General features: G+C 35.5%; 1 protein-coding gene and 1 pseudogene across 3 annotated transcripts; one reads left to right on the top strand and one right to left on the bottom strand.

Annotated features, from left to right (window-relative positions):
* Positions 1 to 7,627: 7,627 nt before the first annotated feature.
* LOC132604426 (transcription factor bHLH62-like) lies at positions 7,628 to 11,017 on the top strand. Of its 3 annotated transcripts, none has more exons than XM_060317922.1 (8): positions 7,628 to 8,751; positions 9,175 to 9,348; positions 9,474 to 9,539; positions 9,644 to 9,712; positions 9,897 to 9,968; positions 10,128 to 10,322; positions 10,426 to 10,504; positions 10,709 to 11,017. In XM_060317922.1, the coding sequence occupies exons 1-8, from the start codon at positions 8,080 to 8,082 to the stop codon at positions 10,744 to 10,746; spliced, it is 1,365 nt and encodes a 454-aa protein (XP_060173905.1). In that variant the 5' UTR covers positions 7,628 to 8,079; the 3' UTR covers positions 10,747 to 11,017. The 3 variants fall into 3 exon arrangements, with proteins under 3 accessions (XP_060173905.1, XP_060173906.1, XP_060173907.1); XM_060317923.1 differs by having other exon boundaries at positions 7,631 to 8,751; positions 10,131 to 10,322; XM_060317924.1 differs by having other exon boundaries at positions 7,637 to 8,751; positions 10,140 to 10,322.
* Positions 11,018 to 14,853: 3,836 nt separating this feature from the next.
* LOC132604430 (kinesin-like protein KIN-12B) overlaps positions 14,854 to 22,271 on the bottom strand; it is a 31,013-nt pseudogene continuing 23,595 nt past the window's right edge.

Below are 22,271 nucleotides of genomic sequence, written 5' to 3' on the forward strand. Positions count from 1 at the left end.
CCTCTCAATTCCCCCTTCTTTATAGGGTTGTGATCAGGGTTTTAGAAAAGGAGGAAGAGAGCGTGGGGGGACAGAGATGAGTGGGTGACAGAGGCGCGGGGACAGGGGTAAGTGGAGAGGAGCGGGGTGCGAGAGAGACGAGGGAAAAGGGGAGCGGCGACGATGAGGGAAAAAGAAAAAAAAAGAAAGAGATGAGGGGAGGCGGAGAAAGAAAGAAGAGAGAAAGAGAAGAAGGGAAAGAAGTAGGGTTAGGAGAAAGGAATTGGGCCGGACCCGGGTCGGGTGAAAATAGAATTGGGCTGGTCCGTTTGGGCTGGCCCATAAATGTAAATATGGGTTGAAAAATGTGGGTTGGGTATAGAAATGTGGGTTGTTTGTTTGGGTAGGAAATAATATTGTATTTGTATTTTAAGCCATTAATTTGCTGAAAAATATTGGTCCTTCCTCCGCTATTTTAATTATTTTCGGGCTAATAATTTAGTAACTAGTACAATATTTATTATGTGAAGATAAATAGTAATTAGTATATAGAAAGTAAGGATTTACAAAGTGCTGTCTTGTAATTAATTTAACGATTCCAAACCCGAAAGTGAAATGACGATGAACATTTAAAATTTGTGATAAATTAATACTTGTAATGTTAAAATAAAAGTAGCGAATATAAATAGCAGTGAAAATAAAGTATCTAGCTCGTCAATAAATTTAGACGTCCGAGTGAATAAAATTAAATAAAGGAGGGACAAAATTGGGTGTCAACAACTAGTAGTTAAATCTGTGATTGATTTCTGTTTGCTCCTGATTATAACACAAGATTGTTTAATGCAATTTAGTAATGACATAGAGAAAACGTATCCAGTTTGTACTATGATAAGAATGATGGCATGTGGATAAGATAAATAAATCTGGTTTAAAATTAGCATAAGATAAAATGGATGTGCTATTTGGAGCTATTAACATACATCAGTTTCAGTTCTTGGGGTGGTTTATATTATCTTAAGGAGATTAGATGTTGTTTTAGAGTTAAACAATCTAAAGATGTCTTTTGAAACATACTTGAGCACCTGGCAGCCTTGATACATAGGCATTGAACCCAATTTGACCAGAAAATTTCTCTTATTAGTCCCTGCTTCATGGATTGAGATATATGTTGATTTGATATTGTCTTATGTTGACTCTGTCATGTATTTGAAATGTTTGTGTTGGCCGAATTGTGTATATATACTTAAATATACACAATATATATATTTAACTTATCACTCTGTTTTGAGTCCGTATCTTATATGTTTAGCCATATTTATCGATTACATACTAATCTTTTTCCTTTCGTTTTTTTTATATGCATGACCACCACGTGCGAGTCCGAGGAACTCGTCTTCTTCCGCATTTGATGTTGGGCCAAAGCCCAACGAAACATTCTATCGAGTCAGCCCCCATCAGCTGTGTAAAACGATTCTGGGCCGAGACCCATAACAGCAGCAACAGTGCACAGCAATTGGCCTGAAATGGGTCGATCCATTTAATTCCTTTCCTCCTCTATTTTATGCTCCGTTGTGCATTTTTGCTTTGGTATTGAATGACTAACGATTTGCCTTGTTTCGTTTTCTTAACATTAGATGAATCCTAGCGGATTAGTGGGGATAATGTTAGTAGTAACGGGTAGTTAAATTTAAAGGGGAAACCAATACTTAATTCCCTATGTTTCAGTTCTTATGTTAAAATTATTTAAAGTCTTATTTTATGCAAATTATTATATTTTCTCTAAATTTTATTTTAAACAACATTCTTATATTTTCCTTAAAACCTTAACAACCATTCTTAGCCCTTTTTCTTAAAATTCAAAGCACCTTATTTAGCATTAATTAATTAACCTAAGTTTGGCCGGATAACCGTAGTTAACGGATTCTAAAGGATGCCTAACCCCTTCCCTTTAGGATAATATAGAACCCTTATCTAGAATCACACTGATTAAGCAGACTATTAATGGAAGTTTAGTTAGTTTTACCTTAGTTAATAATTAGGTGCCCTAATTCACCTTAAATCAATTAGGTGGCGACTCCTTAAAACAAAGCAATTTAGGTATCACCAATATGTTGTACTCTAATTTAACCCGATTAAAATGGGGTATAACAATTATGTCAAACATTTTTGTGTTTGGGTTTTTATTTGAAAATTGTCTTATTTAAGTTTTGGCTAATGGATGGAATTTGTTTAATTGCTACATTTTGAATTTGGGAAAAATTGGGCTAGAGGATGTGATTAGTTATGGCCGAGCTGCCATATATGTCCTTTTCCCAAAATTAAAGGCCAACCCATTTGAAAGGCAAAAATTAAAGACCAGACCATATGAAGGGCAAACTGTGCAGTTTCTTCTTCTTTATATCCTTATTCACCTTTGGTTGAGACTTGAGAGTTATTGATAGTTCATCCTTGTTCTTGGTCTGGTTATGCACTTCTTGCTTCTTCTAGTTAAACTTAAGTTTTCCTTCCCTACCTGACATTAGTCAGTTTATTAATTCATCTCTAAATAGGATTTACAGTAAAAACTATATAAGGATAAATTTTCCAATTTCTAGTCAAAGAGATCTCGTACTTTTATAGTAGGGATACCACTAGCTATTTTTGTAGCAAGAGCAGTAGTGAGGAGTAAACGATAGCGAATAGAGGACAATTGTAATTAAAGAGCATTCAAAATTAATTAATATATGAATAAATTAATTTCACTTTATTCTACCAAAATTATTAAACTATATATTTAATGAAGAAGTCACTAAACTTTAGCTAAGTATCACGAAATATGTTAAACTACTATTTTTATGAACAAAAGAGCACCCAACTTTGCCCAAATACCGTAGAAAGTCACAAGGAGGAAAAATATATGAGACATTTATTATGGTACTTAGGCAAAGTTGGGTAACATTTTGGTTACAAAAAAGTTGTTCATTAACTTTATGTGGTACCTAGTTAAAGTTAAGTGAATTTTTCATTGAAAAAATAGTTTATTGATGTCACAACCCATTTTTTGAACGAATCATGACTGACACCTGACAAGTTTAAGTCACACTGAACAAATTGATTGGTTTTCATATTGTTCCTAGACCGACCCACCAATTAACCGCGCCAACCGCCAGGCACGTCCATCTCAGCATCCTGTGCTAACGGGTTGGCCCTAGTTCTACGACTTTCCCTGATTTAGTACTCTTTTGTGTTTCTTCCAATGCTTGCCACCCGGGCCCTATCCTATCTAAGGGTCAAATGAGGTATGACGTAGTCTCAAAGTTACGGGGTTTTACAAATAACTTTATTGAAATAAAATAAAAGTTACGTAACCATTAGTAAAATTACCTAATTCAATTAATTTGTTATATAGACCATAATATAACTTCGTTACATCAAATATGGTAGAAGGGAACCTAGAGGAGTACCACTCATAATACATCACATATCCTAAGCTTCAAGTTTCTTTTGTCTACACATGCATGCATTTGACTTTAGTTTTGGTTACAAAGAATCTTTTGAGGCGTAAAAACTGGGAAATTTGCCTGTTATTAACCTACGTTCTTCCATGTATTCATATCAACTTGCTTGAAATACCATGAACATTCCCTGTATGGAGGTGTATTTTTTTAAAATAATTTTCTATGTAAATTTGCTTAATGTTATCTGTCCTGGATTCCTATAAGGATGAAAAGTACATCATGTTACAAAAGTTATGAATAGTATCTCAAATGAAAGTGGCTCCTCATTAGTTGAAGAACTTTCTTGTCACTTTATAATGAGTAGTATTTTTTATTGGACTTGTAAACAGGGCAGAGCTAGAAGTCCAGCTACAAGTACGGTAGAACTTAGTAGTTTGTGCTCAAAATGTGTATTTGTGTTAAGAAATAGGTTATATATGTACAAATATTAGATCTAGAACGCGGTTATTACTACTTGAAATCGTTATACTAAAATTCAGAACCGATAAAGTTAGAAATTTTAGTTCTACCTCTACTTGTATATAGCTAATTAGCTAGTAAAAGGGATTGAGAAATTCTATAGGTGAAATGTTGGATTTGCCCCAACTGTGTCATATGCGCGAGATATACGTGAAGCCTATTGAATCGTGAAAAAAAAAATTGACATTTTGACATGTCCAGATTCATTTCCTTGGAATCAAACGAATGAAATATCTTTAATCAAACGAATGAAATATCTTTAAGGACAATGTATTTGACACACCTCAATTTTGAAGAATTTATAATTATTTTTAAATTTTCCGACATGTAATAGTCAGTAAATTGACGATAGTATAAAATTAACCAATTTAAGATGAATTTTTCACATTATTAACTTGGAATTGAAGCGTAATCATCATTTGTTAGCGTGTTATTTCCGCCCCCCCCCCCCCCCCCCCCCCCTCTCTTTTGATCCTAGCCATTTCATATAAGCACTCCACCCAAAAATGAATAAAGGTCAAGGTATTTTTTTTTTCTCTTGCCATGCATGTACGTTGAGCATTATGTTTAAGGGAAGCGACTCTTGACTTCATAATTAAGATTTTCTTTAAGTAATATTATTTTTTCTAATTAAAATATTGAAACTCATGAAAGTTTTGTTGTTTTTCCGAAGCACACTAAGTTTACTGCGTTATAAGTAAAGTGCTATCTGTTCTTTTAATCCACTGTTTATATTTATTTTTTTAATTTTGACTTTAAGGTTCTAATTCATTTGTTTATTTCCCTCTTGTCATTGAAGCTAAAGAAGTCGCCAATAATTGAATACTAAAATGAGATGTCTTAAATTAAAGTTATTGCAATAAAAAATCTAATGATATCTGACACTCCTGTCTGAATTTGAATTAAGTAAATCATATAAACAAATCTATCTTTCCTTAATCATTAATCTCATATACAAAATGATTCCTTCCAGGCTTGATTAAAGGAGACTTCCTGGATGTCTAGTGGAAATTTTGTATAATGTCTTTGCTCTGTATTGAATTATTTTCAAAATTTAATCCTAGCTAATTATCTCTTAGAATATTTTTATAAATTGATAGTTTTAATGTGATATATACTTTATCTTCATATAGTAATATTATAATAAATTAGTGATGATTAATGCAATTTTCAATGCTGAATAAAATTGAATAAAATAAAAGTGTATTTTCTTTTAATTGTTTAAACTTTTAAATGAAGTGGCCACACAATTAATTCATTATCAAATTAGAGTAGGTGGAACTTTATGAAACAAAACCTGAAATAAATAAAACACTTTCATACATGTATCGATACGTCGCTCATGTGGAGGAAGGAGGAATATTTATTTATTTTATTTATTTTCTTTTTTCACAGAAGGGAAAATGGAAAGAAACTTAAATTAAAAAGAACACTTGAGCCATGTGGCCATCACTCTGTACAATTTCAAAATCATTTTTTTTTTTTTTACAAAAGATAGAGCAATAATTAACAAAAAAAAAAAAACTGAGGAGACATAACAACTCTGTTGTTGTCTTCGACTCACATATTCTACATTCTTGTCTAGTAATTTATTTTTCTTTCAACCAAAGACACCTAATTTTTCAAACTAAGAAATATGTTATTCAATGTATCACAACTCTCTTTTACTTGGCAAACCAATTTTGAACAAAATAATTGTCAACAACTATCTGACACTATCATTTCATTGAGTGTAGAGTGAGTTCCAAAACTCAACTGAAAAAAAAAATAATCTGAATTATCAAAGTTTTTTTATGCGTTTTCTTCTCGTATTATACATTTTGGCGATCAAAGAATAATTAAGGACTACAAAAATGGTGAGGAAAAGGTATTGTTTTTAATCTCTAAGGAATTTTTTGGTATAAAATTTCACAAAAAATATTATTTAACATAAGTTTTAGTTATTCGAAAAAAGGCCATACTACTACTTACTTGAGAACAAAAGAACAAACAAAATATATTGAAAAATTACTAAAGGCATCTTTTATTTATTTGTGGTCTCCACTTTTCTCCATGTTACATTTGATTATTTAAATTAAACCGCGCCCTGATCTGTCTCCCCGCTTTCTTTAATTAATTAAAAATTAATCCCTTTGAAGAGAATTAACCATGGAAAAATAGTTACTCTATTTTCTTTAACCTTTTTAACTGGTCATTAATAATTGATAGTAATATCCACCATAGACAAAAGTGCCAGTGTAACAGGGTTGTTTGCCAGTATATACCAACCACCACGATCCTATTTCCTAGCAACTCCAATATTAGTATTATTACTATTATTATACGTATATTTGATTTATTTTTCACTTTCATTTTTGTTTGATACGATGATAACATGAATTGAGTTTAAATGGTTATACATCATCAGTGAGGATTCATACGTCAATTGCAACTTATTTTGGACAAGACGTAATTGTTGTTGCTTTGGTTCAGTACAACTCTATGAAAATCACTATTCGAAAATAGCTAATTTTCGAGAGATGTCCTGCCCGAATTTGGCTCGTCTGAACCATTATCAACTAACCAAATTTCAAGGATTCGGCCGGCAATTAGCGATTTTCTAGTAGCGAATCAAAGGAGGTCTACCATCGAGGGTTGTGGTAAAATGAGCACGGACCTCAAAATAGAAAAATTTGCTGATATAAATTAAGGAACGTTTTTCTTTTAATGGGTCCTACATACACGAATTTCATTAGGCGAAATTTTGTATACCAGATAAATAAGAACAAATGGCCTAGTAGTATGATTATTGAGAAACTTACGTAAATATACCTTTCGGCCATCTAGTTTACCAAACATGGCCCAAGTATGTATAGTATATGTATATTTAATATGCTGTATACAATATCTATACACCGTGTATATATTTTGTAAACTAGATTGCCGAATGATATTTGACTGTAATTTTCCCATGATTATTCTTATTATTCCAATATGTACGTATAGTTTATACGTCTTTTTTTTTAATTATTCTACATCAGCTTCTAACAAACGAAACATCAGCTAGTTTGACACTAAAGGTCCAAATAGACAACTCCGCCGCCCATCACCCCCGCACCGCCGGCGGTTTTTTCGGAGTTTTTTGGGCTGAGATTTGGTAGTATGTTGGAACATTACAAATGCACACTTGCAAAACAACGAAATAAAATAACATTACATATGTGAACACAATAAATAATAGAAGAATTTAACTACATATACTAGCGGAGCCAGAATTTATTAACATAATTGGAAATATAAAAAAAATAAACACAGGAAGAAGATATGAGGATTCAACATCTACTATATATATATATATATATATATATATATATATATATATATATATATATATATATATTACAAAAGACCATTCGGATGAACCCTTAGTTTTGCAAGGACTAACACCATAAAAAAAGTTTTACATTACTAGTCTAATTTAACATATTATCAACAAGACAGTTAATATTTTCATCAGATTATCAATTAATGTTTATCACATAGTATCGCCTTTAATCACCTTATAAGTCACTTGATTTTTATAACTACGTTTTATATCTCAATTTATCAAACTTAAACTCATAAATAAAGTAAAATTCAAGTACCAACGGGGGTTGTCAGGAAATCGTAAGTACTCCTTTATCTTTAATTAGAAATCTCGAGTTTAAGCCAATAATATAGAGTCGTCTTTATTAGGGAGAGCTTTAGTTCCAATGTGGAATTTGTCGGCCGACATGCGAATTTAGTCGAGTCCCAATATGAAACAAAAAAAAAAAAATTCAAGAACATTTTTATTCTAATTTTAAAAGGTCAAACAGACATTTCCCTTTCTTTATCTTCTCTTGTTGCTTCCCACTTTCATACACTTTCCTCTCTGCTTTCTTTTCATTTCCTTTCCTTTCCCCTGATCATAAGCCGTCTCAATTCTTTCTCATTTAAGTGCATCAAATGCAAAATTCATAATCACTTTTTTTTTCCTTCTTCCTTGCATCCTATCTCATTTCTTCCAAATTTAGTACTACTACTACTACTAAATTCTTCTTGTAGTCTTCATTTTTCTCATTACTATTTCTGGGGTTCTGTTTTCTTGATTTGTCACTAATTCTAAGTACTTCACATGTGTTAAATGGACAAGAAAAACTTGTTCTTGAACAATGTCAACACAATGAATGAGTTGAATTGCACTAGTTTGTACAACCCCAATTGGGAGAATTCTTCAATGGATCATCAAAATGAGCCATTTGATTCTAATATTGTGTCTAGTAATAGTAGCAATGGTGGTGACAATTTTGTACTAAGGGAGTTGATTGGAAAATTAGGAAGTATTTGTAATTCTGGTGAAATTTCACCAAATTCTTTTGTTGATAGTAATAGTAATTCTTGCTATGCTACTCCTTTGAATTCTCCTCCAAGACTTAATCTTTCCAATTTTGATCATCAAATTAAAGGAAACTTTCCAACTAATAGTAGTACTGGTAATTTGCCACATTTTTCTGCTGAACTTGGATTTGTAGACAGGGCTGCAAAGTTCTCTTGTTTTGCTAGTAACAATTTGGGTGGCACAAATGAATCAGAATTTGTTCCTACTAATAGACATGTCCAAAATTTGGAAAGTTCCAAATTTTCAAGAATTTCAAGCAAAGAATCTGAATTTGGAGATTCAAGAGAGAATTCTTCAGTTTCTGAACAAATCCCCCTTGAGGAAATTGGCATCAAATGTCCAAATGATGCCAATTCCAAAAAGGGGAAATCAGTTCCAAAAAGGAAAGCTAAAGAAATCACTGCCAAGAATGCCAATGTAATAACTCTCTTTTTATCTCTAAGTTCATGGATTTGCAATTCTTGATTTTGATTGGATTTCGGTTATATGCATTGACAGCTTAAAAAATTCTTACAGTATACTAAAGTTTAACTTATGAAATATGTATTGCTCAGACTCTAAAAAATAATGTTGCCGCCATATCGGATCCTTTAAAAATGCACGGTTTTTGGAAGATCCGACATGCCTGATGAGATTCCTCAAGAGTCTGAGCATCATATAGGTTGTGATATGTGTTAGTTAATGTTTCTTTCTGGTCATTGATTAATGCTTATCATAAAGAGTTATTTACTTGTAATTACTTTATTAGTAACCAGAATGTGACCATCCTTGGATAGGATATAAACTCATTTGATTACCATAAGTAGACAATTGAAATAGATGTTAGTTAATTCTATGCAGGTTTCAACAGAAAATAATGAATCAAGTGCCAAAAGAAGCAAATCTGATGAACAAAATGGAAGTGATAAAGAACAAAATGAAGAAAATCAAAAGCCTCAAGAGCCACAAAAGGATTATATTCATGTTAGAGCCAGAAGGGGTCAGGCCACTGATGCACATAGTCTTGCTGAAAGGGTATTTAAAAAAATCAATTCTTGTTAATATCTTCTGTTACATTATTTTCTTTTTTTATTATTTTATATTGTTTTGATTTATTTACAGTTATGATGTTTTTTGACTTAATTCTTTTGATTGGATAGGTCAGAAGAGAGAAAATTGGTGAAAGAATGAAGTTTTTACAAGATCTTGTACCTGGCTGCAATAAAGTAATTGCTTCAGAGAATTATACTTCTTTTACTAGCTTTATTAATTTTAAGAGAGAATAAGTAGAATTCTATTATGGTAAGTTCATTATTATTTTTCTTATTAGGTGACCGGAAAAGCTGTAATGCTTGATGAGATCATTAACTATGTGCAATCCCTCCAATGCCAAGTTGAGGTAAATTACTTAGTTTTCAAAATGACTTTGCAAAAACAGCGTTAGAGTTTTCAAAATAAAATGCTTGTTTTAAAATCTTTCAAAATCTCAAAAACTAGTCATAAGTTCCAATAAATATTCCAAATGATGGGGAATTGAACTTTATCAAGATGGTTGAATTCTATATTTGTGTACTTTCCTGTAGTTTCTCTCAATGAAGTTATCTAATCTGAATCCAACAATGGACTTCAACATGGAATCTCTTCACTCCAAGAATGTAAGTCATTTAAACTTATGATTATATTCACTTTTAAAGTCGTTTTAGTAGGTTATATGCCTTTTTTTTCAAGTTGTTAATCACATGCCTTTTTTTTCAAGTTGTTAATCTTGCTTATTATGAACCATTACTTATCGTTATCGATCCATGACCTGATAGCAGCATTGTCAGATATTTCAATCCCCCGAATCGTTGCATCATAATATGCATTCCTCAGAAATCTCAACACAAGAATTTTCATGTGGATCCCAATCTCAGCAAGGGCCAAACTTGCAATGCTTCTTATCAAAAGTAACAGAATTTCCCTTTACAATTAATCCTCTCAATCGAAATATAAGTATGGAATTGCCTCAGGTAATCAAGAGAGTTTCTTAGGAACTGTTACAATGTTAAAGTTTTTTTTTTTTTTTGGTAGTTTTAAATTAACAATTATTATAATTTGATTTATTTCTTTTAGGTTCCAACATTCTTTGAAGATGATCTCCATAGTTTTGTCCAGATGGGTTTTGGCCAAATTCAGGCACAGAACTTTCCTGGTTAGTATACTCTTTATGAATTTCATTTATATACACCGACAATGTAAATGTTATTTATGCTAACCTGTCATAGTAGATTAATTATTATTTTTATCAGGTTATCATTAGGAGTAATGCTTAATTTCTTATCATAAAGCTTTACTTGTAATAACATGACAAATAACGTAATTGAGTATATCTAATACTTTGACTTTTTTAATGTAGGCAATATGCCCACAGCACAAATGAAGGATGAGGTATGACCAAAAGACCATTTGGTCAGTTTAATTCTTCCAAACAGTTCTTTGATTCAAAAGAAGGAAAAAAGACCGAGATGATTTGTCTCTTCCAATTCTTGATTTATTCAATGATCAATTTGGATAATTGTGATGATTATCATTAACTTTTTCGGATATGGGACTGTTATTATTTATTTGGTAGGCAATTCCATACACCAGATGGGGTGTTAGAACTCAAATTGATCACTTGTAGATTATTTTGTAATTAGTTCAATGCAATTACTTATTGTTTCAACCTTGAGTTTCCGTTCAACATATTCCTAACTTTTCTGATTTTTGTTACTAATTCATTGAGACTTTATGACATTGTATTCCCTTTTTATTTTGTGGCACATACGTCCATTTAATTCCTATACACATAAGGTGAAAATAAAATAAAATAACATTACTACTCACTTGCACTTATAGTTTCACGAGTCTTACCTGAAAATTCACGAATCAAAATTCACAACTAATTTTTATTCTTTGTCATCTGTTAAACTCTGATATATATGACGTCTATCTCATATTTTATGACTCTCTATTTCAAGAAGAACGAACGGGTTCAGAGTACAAGGTCATAACCTTCTTATTTTGGGTCTCAATAATTCGGCTATTGATTTTTCAATTATTTAAAAAATATAAGATAATTGGAAGAACTCAAGATTTGGAGCAAATTACAACTTTTTACGATTTAATATATCTAAACATTATATGAAAGAGTTCTAGTCAAAATATAGTAACAGTATCATATAAAATGAAGCAGAATAATTAATCGGTAAAATCTAGTCGTCCTTCTTCAACTATAACGTACTACAGGTGGCAATAAAATCGTGACTCGATTTTTGCTAATTAAAAAAAAAAAGTAGAAAGGAATCGAAAAGATTCTCAAGAAAAAAAAAAATCGAAATGATTCTGGAAAAGGTAAAAATAAATGAATAGACATGAATCTTCCTTAACTATAAAGTCAACTAGATTGGTTAAAAGAAAGTTGTAGATTGGTTTTTTTGAATTATTTTGATTATGTCAAACCTGTAAAAATCATGGGAAAAAAACATATGGAATAATGTATTTTGAGTACATGAAAAGATGCTTTTAATCATGGCATTCCGTGATTAACTCCGGACATAACGAAGACAATTGGGTCCACAAATTATAAGTTACTTAAGATTCAAGATTTTAAATTTATGCACTAACTGTATGAAAAATATAAACACAATTAAGCTACTCATAAGGTGATTACATGTTATAAATCTATGCAAAAAAATAATTAATAATCAGATAAAAATAATGATTAATCTGCTATCGCAAGTTAAATTACACTAACAATGCAAAGAAAGCAACTAAGAATAGATTCTTTAAACGGAACGGATTGATCAATTTACTAAATCGGTGACATATTTTTGTTGTTGAAACTAAAATTAAAAAGAAATATTATTATTAAACACCTTCATCATGTCAGAGCAATTAGCAATTATTGATACTATAATAAATTCTTTGATCATTGTCATATTTCTCTCATTTAGTTTGGTATAACGTTTCTTGAGAAAAAAAATAGACACCAAAAAATACAGTGTGATGATTGAGATTTATCACCCATATTAGATGTTACTGAGTGTGAACCAAGGAACAAAGAACATCTTGAGAGGAAGCGTTTTATCCTATAGGAGTATAGGTTTTTAGTAGTATAATCTCATTAGTCGGATCGGTAAATTTCGAATATAAGATTATTTAAAAAAAATTAAAAAAATAAAAGAAAAAGAGAGGAAAAACAGGCTGTAATTTTGGAGATTGAATAGCAAGTCAATTTTTTTTTTTTCAACAAATAGCAAGTCAATCATTTTGCTTTCACCAGCTATATCTTTTCTCTAAAGCTTTAATATCATCATCAATCTTTTACAATAAGCAATATCTCAAGATTTGGCTATCTCAAGATTTGTTGGAATTTGATAATTCTAGAGTAGTTTACATAATGTCAAAGTAATATATAAGCTAATAAACATACTACTACAATTTTATAAATTATATCTTACTCTGACAGTATAAAAAGTGTTTCAACAATATCTTTATAGAGATTGATTTTTGTAAACTAATCTATTTAATTATCTGGCTCCTCCTATAGAAGTTAAAAGAATGATGATTCGAGAACTTTAATTGGCCCCACTTTGATACGTGAAGCAAAGTGTATAAAACATTTTTCTTATTTTTAATTGGAATATGGAAATATGCCAAAAAATTTGCCAGCAGAGAAAGATACTCTCTTTTTTTAAGTTGAGTTATTTTCAGAAGAGTTGGTTCTCTTTGCCAATTGCAAAACGGTGTATTTGACCCAATAATTTTTCTTTTCAATGAGCTGTCCTCTTTTGTTCTTCCTAATAATAAAGGAGAATTGAAATTATGGACAATTTGGAAAACTTGAGATGGTCTTACCCTATAATTTATATGGTTTAAGAGACTATTAAACAGCAAACATCATGAGTAATTCTGCATGTAACTTGTTGGCGGCTAGTGCAAACACACTCACTATAGTTATAGAGGAGTAAGTGCAACGGTACTCTGCACTCACTAACTTCAAATTCTGAATCTGTTTCTATTGTTAATCATACAAGTACAACTTGAATAGTATACAATAATAATTGATACACTGACACTCGAGAGGTGCCGTGAGATTATGGAGATCCCTCCTCCACTTAAATTAGATGTTTCGGATTTGACCGCTAGGAATGGAGAACATGTTGGTAGAGAGCGCCTTATTTCTCTTAGTAACCCTACTAGACATGGACTAGGAATAGTCGTATCAGTGAACTTCGATATCGGATAATTCATAAAAAAAAAAAAAAAAAAAAAAAAAAAAGAATTGAATCTTTGCAAGACCATAACATGTTAAGATTCCAACACCTTTGGACCATCCCAATAACCACAAGTTAGCAAATGATGGTAATTATTTATGTACTATTGCATAAAAGACTAACTGAACAGACAGACAGAAAATTTATGGTATCCACATTAATTCGATGGCTAATGTACTTGGAACCTTCTTGGCATCTTTTCTATCTTTATAATTGAGTAAAAAAGAAGTGCCTCTGCAGAAAAGAACAAAATGGTCCACAAAAAAATAATTAGATGTCAAAGAAGACAATCCCACAAGCTACTTGTCTTATGGTCTCTCCATAACATGACTAAAATGTCAGCAAGCTTGGAAAAGTTCAGGTTTTACTATATTAACTGTCAATTCTTGGAATACATAAATGAGTTTAACTAGTGTACGATGACAGTTGATCAAGTCATCTAATAGACAATTACAATAACTATCCATAATACGTGAAATAGTAACATGAAAAATAAGGCATGTAATCTTGTACGGCAAGTTAGATTGCACTGACAATGTATAAATTCATTACACTGTCGGCAGATATAAGTAAGCACAGTGGCGGATTCAGAGGGTAACTTACGGGTTCACTAGGATCCAGTAGCTTTCGCCCAAACCTTGTATATATATTAAAATATTCACTAAATATCTATAAATATTTGACTGTAAAGTCAATAATTATTATATATTAACTCGAGATTATTGTAGGAATCAATAACCTTAAATCCTGGATCCGCCTTTAAATAAGCATTGTTTCCAGAAATATACTAGTCTTACCCACTTGAAGATTGTCCCCAATCCACTTATCCAAACCAAGCAAATAAATGACCTAAGATAGTATAACATATTTGTTCAAAACATATTTGTTCATTCTTGGGATCTTTCCACAATTCCTTACTTGTCTCTACTGCACCATGTCCCACCCGATCCAAATAATGCATTCAGTCAAATTTTTAATAAAAACCCAAAAAAGTAACGTTATCATCAGATGGTATCTTCACGAAAATATTTACAGGAAATTTTGTGATCTAATGTAAAGGAAACACGGAAAAGTTGTTTTATTCTTGATTTTATAGATAAGGCATACATACTATTCACTTTAGTCGACACACCATGTGTGGACACAAAGTACGAATCCTCCAAATACAATGTGAACAAATTGTTTGAAATTGAAAGCAAAGAGCATGTGCATTTCCACGGACACTCGAGAGAAGGCCTGACTGAGGGAAAAGAATAGAAAAAATCATTTGCTTCATACCTCTGAAGAAATGAGAGTAAATGGATACAACAGCTTTGATAGATTCAAGTTGTTATTCGCACAATTTGTTTAAACAATAACTATCGTTGAATTAGAAGAAAATGCAACTGCTTTTCAAATTATATATGACACTATTATGAATACATACAACAACAATCTATGACAAGTTTCCACATTCTATACGTTGCACCTGTCATAACCAGAGAACCAAGACGGTTCTCCAAATTTTCGTTGGTCCTCTTTGGTACTGTAGAATGGCGCGAATTCTTCTCTCCAACGCTCATCACCTGTCTCGGGATTATCATATATGGGTTCTGTTTTATCTTTAGGTAGACGGGGTTCTTCCAGTAAATGGTTCAAACTGTTGATCTCCTCATGTTTATTCATCAATTTCTCAATCTGTCTATATGCCTCACTAGCTTCATGCTCCGCGTGAATGGCTCGTTTCTGCATATTTCCAAAACTAGTTAGAGAATCTTAGAAAGAAGTATGTTTACCTCGAATTTAGGTAATCAATTAAATTTATAAGTGAGGTATAGGATATGTGGAAGAACTTTAATCTATTTTGGGTTTATAAGAAATATTTGTGGATTTGCGTAATATAGCTTAGGATATGTGGATATACGTATTAATGATCTGAACAAAGATAAAGGTACTTATTGGTTAGGCCAACTATATTGGATGAACAAACACACAACACTTTTTCGGACCAAATGAAAGAGCTTCAATATAGATATTTTTTATTACAATGTTCTAGATCTCTAAAAGCTAACCCTTAAAAGTAGAGAAACGTCTCCTATTTATAGTTTTGCCTTATGGGCCTTGCATACAACGTAAAGCCTTTTTCAGCATAAATCCTAAAAGGATAAGGTTGGGCCGTACGGTCTGACACCCGTACGGTCGTCGATACAATGTGACAGAACGATGTTGACGCGTGGCGATTTTGTAACTGATTAACCGGACTAACGGCCACGATCAACTCGGTCATGCTGAAACCGGACCAATGGCCACGATCAACTCGGTCATGTTGAAACCGGACTGGCTGTGATGCGGAGTTTAGTCCGGTGATACCGGACCAAACAGATTTACTTCACTTTTCTCAGGTCAATCGCAGCCGGTGCAATATCGCCAGTTCTAAGGGAAGACTTGGTGATCATGCTTGTTTCTTCTTATCTCCGGTCCCCGGTCTCACTGGTCTTGCATATATCCGATTTTTACCGTATACAGATATTCCCCACACTTCCCGGACCGTAGTTTTACCGGAGTAACGGGAAGTGGATGAGTCACCAAAACAGTGGTGCCATAAGCCCGTTCTTATCTTTAAATTTTTGGCGGGAACAGTTGTGTCACGTCCCTCAGCCGTCAGCCATGTGTCTCACCCCGAGTGGTCGACTTTGGCAACCTCCGTAACGCATGTCTCTTCAACTCATCTCTCATTAATTGTGGAATACGTGGCACCCCCGGTTGGCTGGCTTCTGTAATCGTTTCAGTCCCCCATGCCTATATAAGGCTTTTAACCCTCTCATTTTACCACTTTCACTCACATGTCTCTTCAACTCATGTCTCATTAATTGTGGGACACGTGGCACCCCCCGATTGGCTGGCTTCTGTAACCGTTTCAGTCCCTCATGCTTATATAAGGCTTTTAACCCTCTCATTTTACCACTTTCACTTCAACTTCTTACTTCTCCACCTCTAATCGTCTTCCTCTTCCATTTTCTTACTTGTTTAAATCGCGATCATCTCCTTTTCCTACTTATTTTGATTGTTAAAACAGACCAATTTTGCCAACTTCTCCATTGTTGTTCTTTGATCGAAAGTGTTGTTGTGTTTCACCTCTCACTTTGCCATTTTGAAATTTTCTCTCAACTGCTTCTTCACTCTTATTATTTTTTGTAACTTGTTCCTTCTCCCTCATTCGAGTTCACCGAACCTCCTTTTTCATTATCTAATTCAAATGTCTGCCAACACCGAAACCACCACCCAGGATGTTCCCTCGGTTTCCTCTCAAGGGGCCGAGCCAACTTCACAACCCAAGGGCAAGACCCTCGTTGAGCCCACTGCTTTGGACATAGTACCGTCCAAACCCAATTATAACAAAGAGTTTGTAGATGAGAAGCCTTCTCCGATTGCGGATAGAGGGTTCGATGTAAGGTGATACCCATCTTCCATTACTGAGGATAAACTCGACCAAGTCCGGGCTGACTGCGAATGTGATAATCGTCCGGTGCAATTGTTTGCCCCCGGGCCCGACGAATCGATCACCGATTATAGGGAGGGCTTCATGTATGTTTATACCTATCTCTTTACACTCAAGCTCAACCCCTCAATCGACCCGGTTATATTGGATATGTGTCGGACATATAATGTGACCCTGGCCCAAATTGGCCCGATAGTCTGGAGGACTGTGGCCTGCCTCCGGTTGTTGGCCAACGACGTAAAAACGGAGTTTATGATGGCTCACTTCATCCGTTTATATTCTCCGAGGTTGTTCCGAGAGGGTGTGATCAAGCTCGCCAAGCGAAGCTAAAATCCGATCTTTTCGAAGATGGATGAAGACAGAGACTGAGGTTGGCTAGAGCGCTACGTCCGGGTGAGGACCGCGGACATTATTTCAACCGACTATATGCCCTTTCCGGAGAGGTGGAATGATAATCATAAGTTTTTCCGTTCCTTCTTCAATAATTACCGTTGAACGTTTTGTCAAACACTTGCCCCCTCGTATTAAAATGATTTCTCCCCTTCTTTATATCATCCGTGGCATGGACACCTCCGGCTGTCCGAAACATGAATAAATGGGTTGGAGCTCTCCTCGATCAGCACACCCATGGAGAACTGACATGGGGAATCCTGTCGCGTGGCCGATGGGTCACCCAAAACCACGGTAATATTCTGCTTGATTTGGAACACATTATATCTTCTATCTTTTCTTTTCCCTTTTATAACATCTTCGGTATTTAGGTTTACCCAAGAGCTCGGTGGAGCTAATACCGGAGCCAGCAACAGAGCCTGCTGAGCCGACACCCGAATTTGATTCAGCGGGTACATCCCGTATTATTGTTGCTGCCAACAAAAGGAGGAGAAATCCCTCGGACAAAGGATAGAAACTGAAAAAGAGGGCAAGAATCGTCGTTCGGACTCTAAGAGACGAAACAGAACCCGATTTCCTTGTTCGGAGGGTCGGTGTGACTCCCTCCGTTGACTTTATACTAGAGGAGGATACAACCATTCCGCCGTTTCCTTCAGCCGGGGAAGGACCGTCAGCTCCGGCATTGCACACAGGTGGGGAAAAATTTCTTTACCTGACTCCTCTCAGGGCAATTGAATATGTTGACATTTCAGGTGATGCTTCATCCGAGGAAACCCCCTGCAAAGGACTAGAAGATCCAGGTATGCACCAACTGCCGAGGCCGAACAGAGGGCTAAGCCGGTCTCCGAGACCGAGGCTCCATTGGATACCGATTCAACACCTGTCGGGGACCCAACTACAACACCCGAGGCACCTGCTCCTACCGAGGCTACCGGAGCTGTTCCGGCTTTTCCTACTCCTACTCCTACTCCTACTCCGAGGTCGGACAACCTCGATGATATGTTCTTGGATACCCCTCCTGCAATCGGGGAAGCAGCCGGTTTCAGACATCTCCCTATCCCTCGAGTCACGAAGGCAGCCGGCCGGGCCACCAAAACTGGTTCGAGAGATAGCCTGGTGCGTATCTTCACGGCCCCGAGTGTGGAACCTAGAAGGACCAGATCGGTCATGGTCACCGTCCCTGAGGATTGCATCTTTTTGTCTCGTCCGGTGGGAGTAGCAAGCTATGTGAGGCCCCTCGTCTCGGACTCGGATAAGCGGAAGATGACTGGAGTCCCCTGACAGAGTCTCATTAACGAGGGCATGCACGCGGGCAATCGAGTAAGCTTATCATCCTATCCTTGCATAATTCAATGTGAATTTTAGCTTCTCGTTTATCCAAGTTTAACTTCTCGTTTCTTTTACAGAGTGTGGTGCTCATCAATGAAGCCTTCATCCGTGCTCAGCAAGAAGTTGACGATCTTTTATGCTACTTCTAAAAATTTGTGACTCTAATCTGTACTTAGTGACTCTAATCTGTACAATGATTAGAAAGACTCGAATTTTGAATTTATTCGCATTTTTAGAAATATGAATGGACTTTTATTTAAGACCACTTTTATGCTACTTCTAAAAATTTGTCCCAGTTTCAGTCCTAGAGATGCTTGATTCTGTACAATTGAAAAGTAAAAACTTATAATGAAAGTTTTGAAAGTGATTTGACCGACTTCAAAATTTGTCCCAGTTTCAAGTCCTGGAAACACTTAGTTCTAAACAATCGAAAAGTGAGAAAGTTGTAATGAAAAATTTTTGAAAGTGATTTGACCGATTTCAAAACTTTGTCCCAGTTTCAAGATACTAAGACACATGAATTTAAATGGTGGGAAGACCAAAATCTTGTATAAAAATCCTTATGTATTTTATAGGAACCAAAAATGTTTGGACAAACCGAAGATAAAAATTTCAAAATAGAAGGGCCGAACCCGCCTCGGGTTGCCTACGTATACCAAAGGAATCAGGCCAGACGTAGTTCGTGGTACAAATAAAGACTTTTGAGTTTTGTTTTTTTAATAAAAGGGGGCCGAACCCGATACGGGTTGCCTACGTATCCAAAAGGAAATCAGGCCACACGTAGTTCCACCCATACAACAAAAACGCTGAAATATTTTGAAAAAGTGGCCGAACCCGATGTGGGCTGCCTACGTATCCAACAGGAAGTCAGGCCAAACGTAGTTCCAACCACAACAAAGATACTGGAATGATTTGAAAAGTGTGGCCGAACCCGATGTGGGCTGCCTACGTATCCGATAGGAAGTCAGGCCAAACGTAGTTCGTTACAAACAAAATGACAGAATCTTAATTTAAAAAAAGTCGTAACAAAACATAAAGGCAACATGACAAAAGGAACTAAATGTTCTAGTTGATGCCTCCGGCCTACTACAAAATGAAATTTAAACATAAAATACTGAAACTCCCGGCGAAACGGGGCTAAGATAGAAATCCAATTTTGCAACTCAAATCCTGGCTCAGCAGCCTATAAAGTCAATATTTCAGCAAAGTCTTTGATTATCGCAGCATGATCATCTTCATCTTCCACGAACAGGTTCTTGACTCCCTCCACGATGTCATCATAGGCAACTTCAACAATCAAATCCGCAGGTTTTGAGAAAGTTTGATCAATGGTGGGAATGGGTTTTGGCAATGCAATCTTCTTCCTTTTATTCTTTCGTGCTTTCTTCACTTCTTCCTCAGTTGGATCATATCCCAAACTGAATATAAACTGTTGCGTAGGGAGAACGACTGGCTCAACCCGCTCATTTAGTATTTTCCCTATCCCAAATCCAGGTTGGTACCCATTTCTCACCATTTCTTTTGCAACCATAATTGCGGCACATGATCTTTTGAACTCTTGAGTTTGACATACTTCACTCTCCTTAGTGACATTCACAACCTCCCAAGCGTGGTAAGCTGCTCCGTCGAACTCTCCTTCTGCCTCGACGAATGGGGTGGATTGCTCTAGATAGAAAGACGTGTCTCCTTCTCCGTGTATACATATTTGTTGCTGATCCCACTCGAATTTGACAGTTTGGTGCAAAGTAGATGGTACGGCCCCAGCCAGATGGATCCACGGCCTACCTAACAACATGTTGTATGTCATGGAAATATCGAGTACTTGAAAATCCATAATGAATTCAACAGGGCCAATCAACACTTTCAACTTTATTTCTCCAATGGGGCGCCTCTGAGCCCCATCAAATGCTCGAATATTCAAATCACTTGTCTTAAGCTCACTAACATTGTATCCGATCTTTTTTAAACTTGTTAATGGACAGATGTTGAGTCCAGAACCCCCATCAATCAATACTTTAGCCACAAACATGTTACGACATTTGACAGTTATATGGAGTGCTTTGTTATGCATGCATCCTTCTAGCGGCAGTTCCTCATTATCGAAGCTGATTCGATGACTATCAAGCACGCGCTCAATAATCCCAGCTAACGCCTCACTAGTTGTTTCGCTTGGGACATATGCTTCATTCAAGATCTTCAATAGTGCATTTCTGTGCATATCCGAACTCAAAAGCAAAGAGAGAATAGGAATTTGAGCATTGGTCTTTTTCAACTGATCCATAACTGAGTACTCACTAGCCTTGATCTTCCTAAAAAATTCTTCTGCTTCGGCTTCTGTCACGACCCTTTTGGGAGGTACATTGGTTTCCTTAACTTGCCCCAATCTAACTAGCTCTTCTGGAGAATAGCATCTTCCAGACCTTGTCATTCCTGATGTCTTAACCTTGTCAGTGATTGTTTCCTTTCCTCGACACTCCATCACAGCTTGTTGATAATTCCATGGTACGGCTTTGGTATCGAGTACTGGTAGCTGAGTTGGTGCTCGAACTACTTCCACAAGTGTTGATGAAGCTCCTAATATCTCAATCGGTACCCAACCCCTTATCACTACAGCTGGAGAAGCAACGGCTATAAGATCATGATCCTCCACACGATCCACAGGCACTATAAATTCGGTTGGGTCGTCAACATTTCCATCTATTCCAATCATATTTATCGTGGCCCCATCATGGGTCGGGAGTGGATTGTTAACCACATTTGGTGTTGGTGGTTTGACCGTGATCTGTTTTGCTTCAATAAGATCCTCAACCTTATGCTTCAATGCATAACAACGATCAGTGGAATGGCCTTTTACCCCCGAATGATATGTACATGTTTTAGTGGGATCAAAGCTTCTGGGTAATGGATCCGGAATTCTACCTTCCACAGGATATACTAAGCCTGAAGCTTGAAGCCTTTCAAAAACAACGCTCAGTGGCTCTCCCAATGGTGTGAAATTGAGAAACGGTTTATTTGGGCGCGGTGCGGGTGCATTGTTTTGATGATGAGGTTGTGATGGTGGAGCTGGATATGTTGGTGGTCATGGAGCTCGGTGTGCTGGTTGTGTATGGTAAACAGGGTAGGATGTTTGTGGTGATTGAGGTTGGTAAGATGACAAAGCTTGGTCGTATGTATATGGAGAATATTGGAAATATTGTGAGTGGTGAGCGTTAGGATGGTATCGTGGTGGTTGTTGATGGCGGTATGATGTGTTTCCCAAAGCCATTACCGATGCTGCTTCTTTCTCTTTTTTCTTTCCGTTTCCGAGAGTACCAGTTTGTATAGCCCTACTGGTAGACTGTAAAGCCGCTAGACTTGTTATTCTCCCTGTCTTAATGCCGTCTTCGATCATGTCCCCGGCTTTGATCACCTCTGCAAAAGCTTTTCCGCCCATTGTTACCAAACGTTCATAGTATTCTGGTTCT

Source organism: Lycium barbarum, chromosome 7 (assembly GCF_019175385.1).
Source record: "Lycium barbarum isolate Lr01 chromosome 7, ASM1917538v2, whole genome shotgun sequence".
In the NCBI taxonomy this organism is placed as follows: domain Eukaryota; kingdom Viridiplantae; phylum Streptophyta; class Magnoliopsida; order Solanales; family Solanaceae; genus Lycium; species Lycium barbarum.

Excerpts from the sequence above, each read along its gene's own strand:
- LOC132604426 (XM_060317922.1), top strand. The coding sequence starts at position 8,080 with ATGGACAAGAAAAACTTGTTCTTGAACAATGTCAACACAATGAATGAG. Across the intron at positions 9,349-9,473 it reads CACATAGTCTTGCTGAAAGG|GTCAGAAGAGAGAAAATTGG; the intron begins GTATTTAAAAAA and ends TTGATTGGATAG. Across the intron at positions 9,713-9,896 it reads CCCTCCAATGCCAAGTTGAG|TTTCTCTCAATGAAGTTATC; the intron begins GTAAATTACTTA and ends ACTTTCCTGTAG.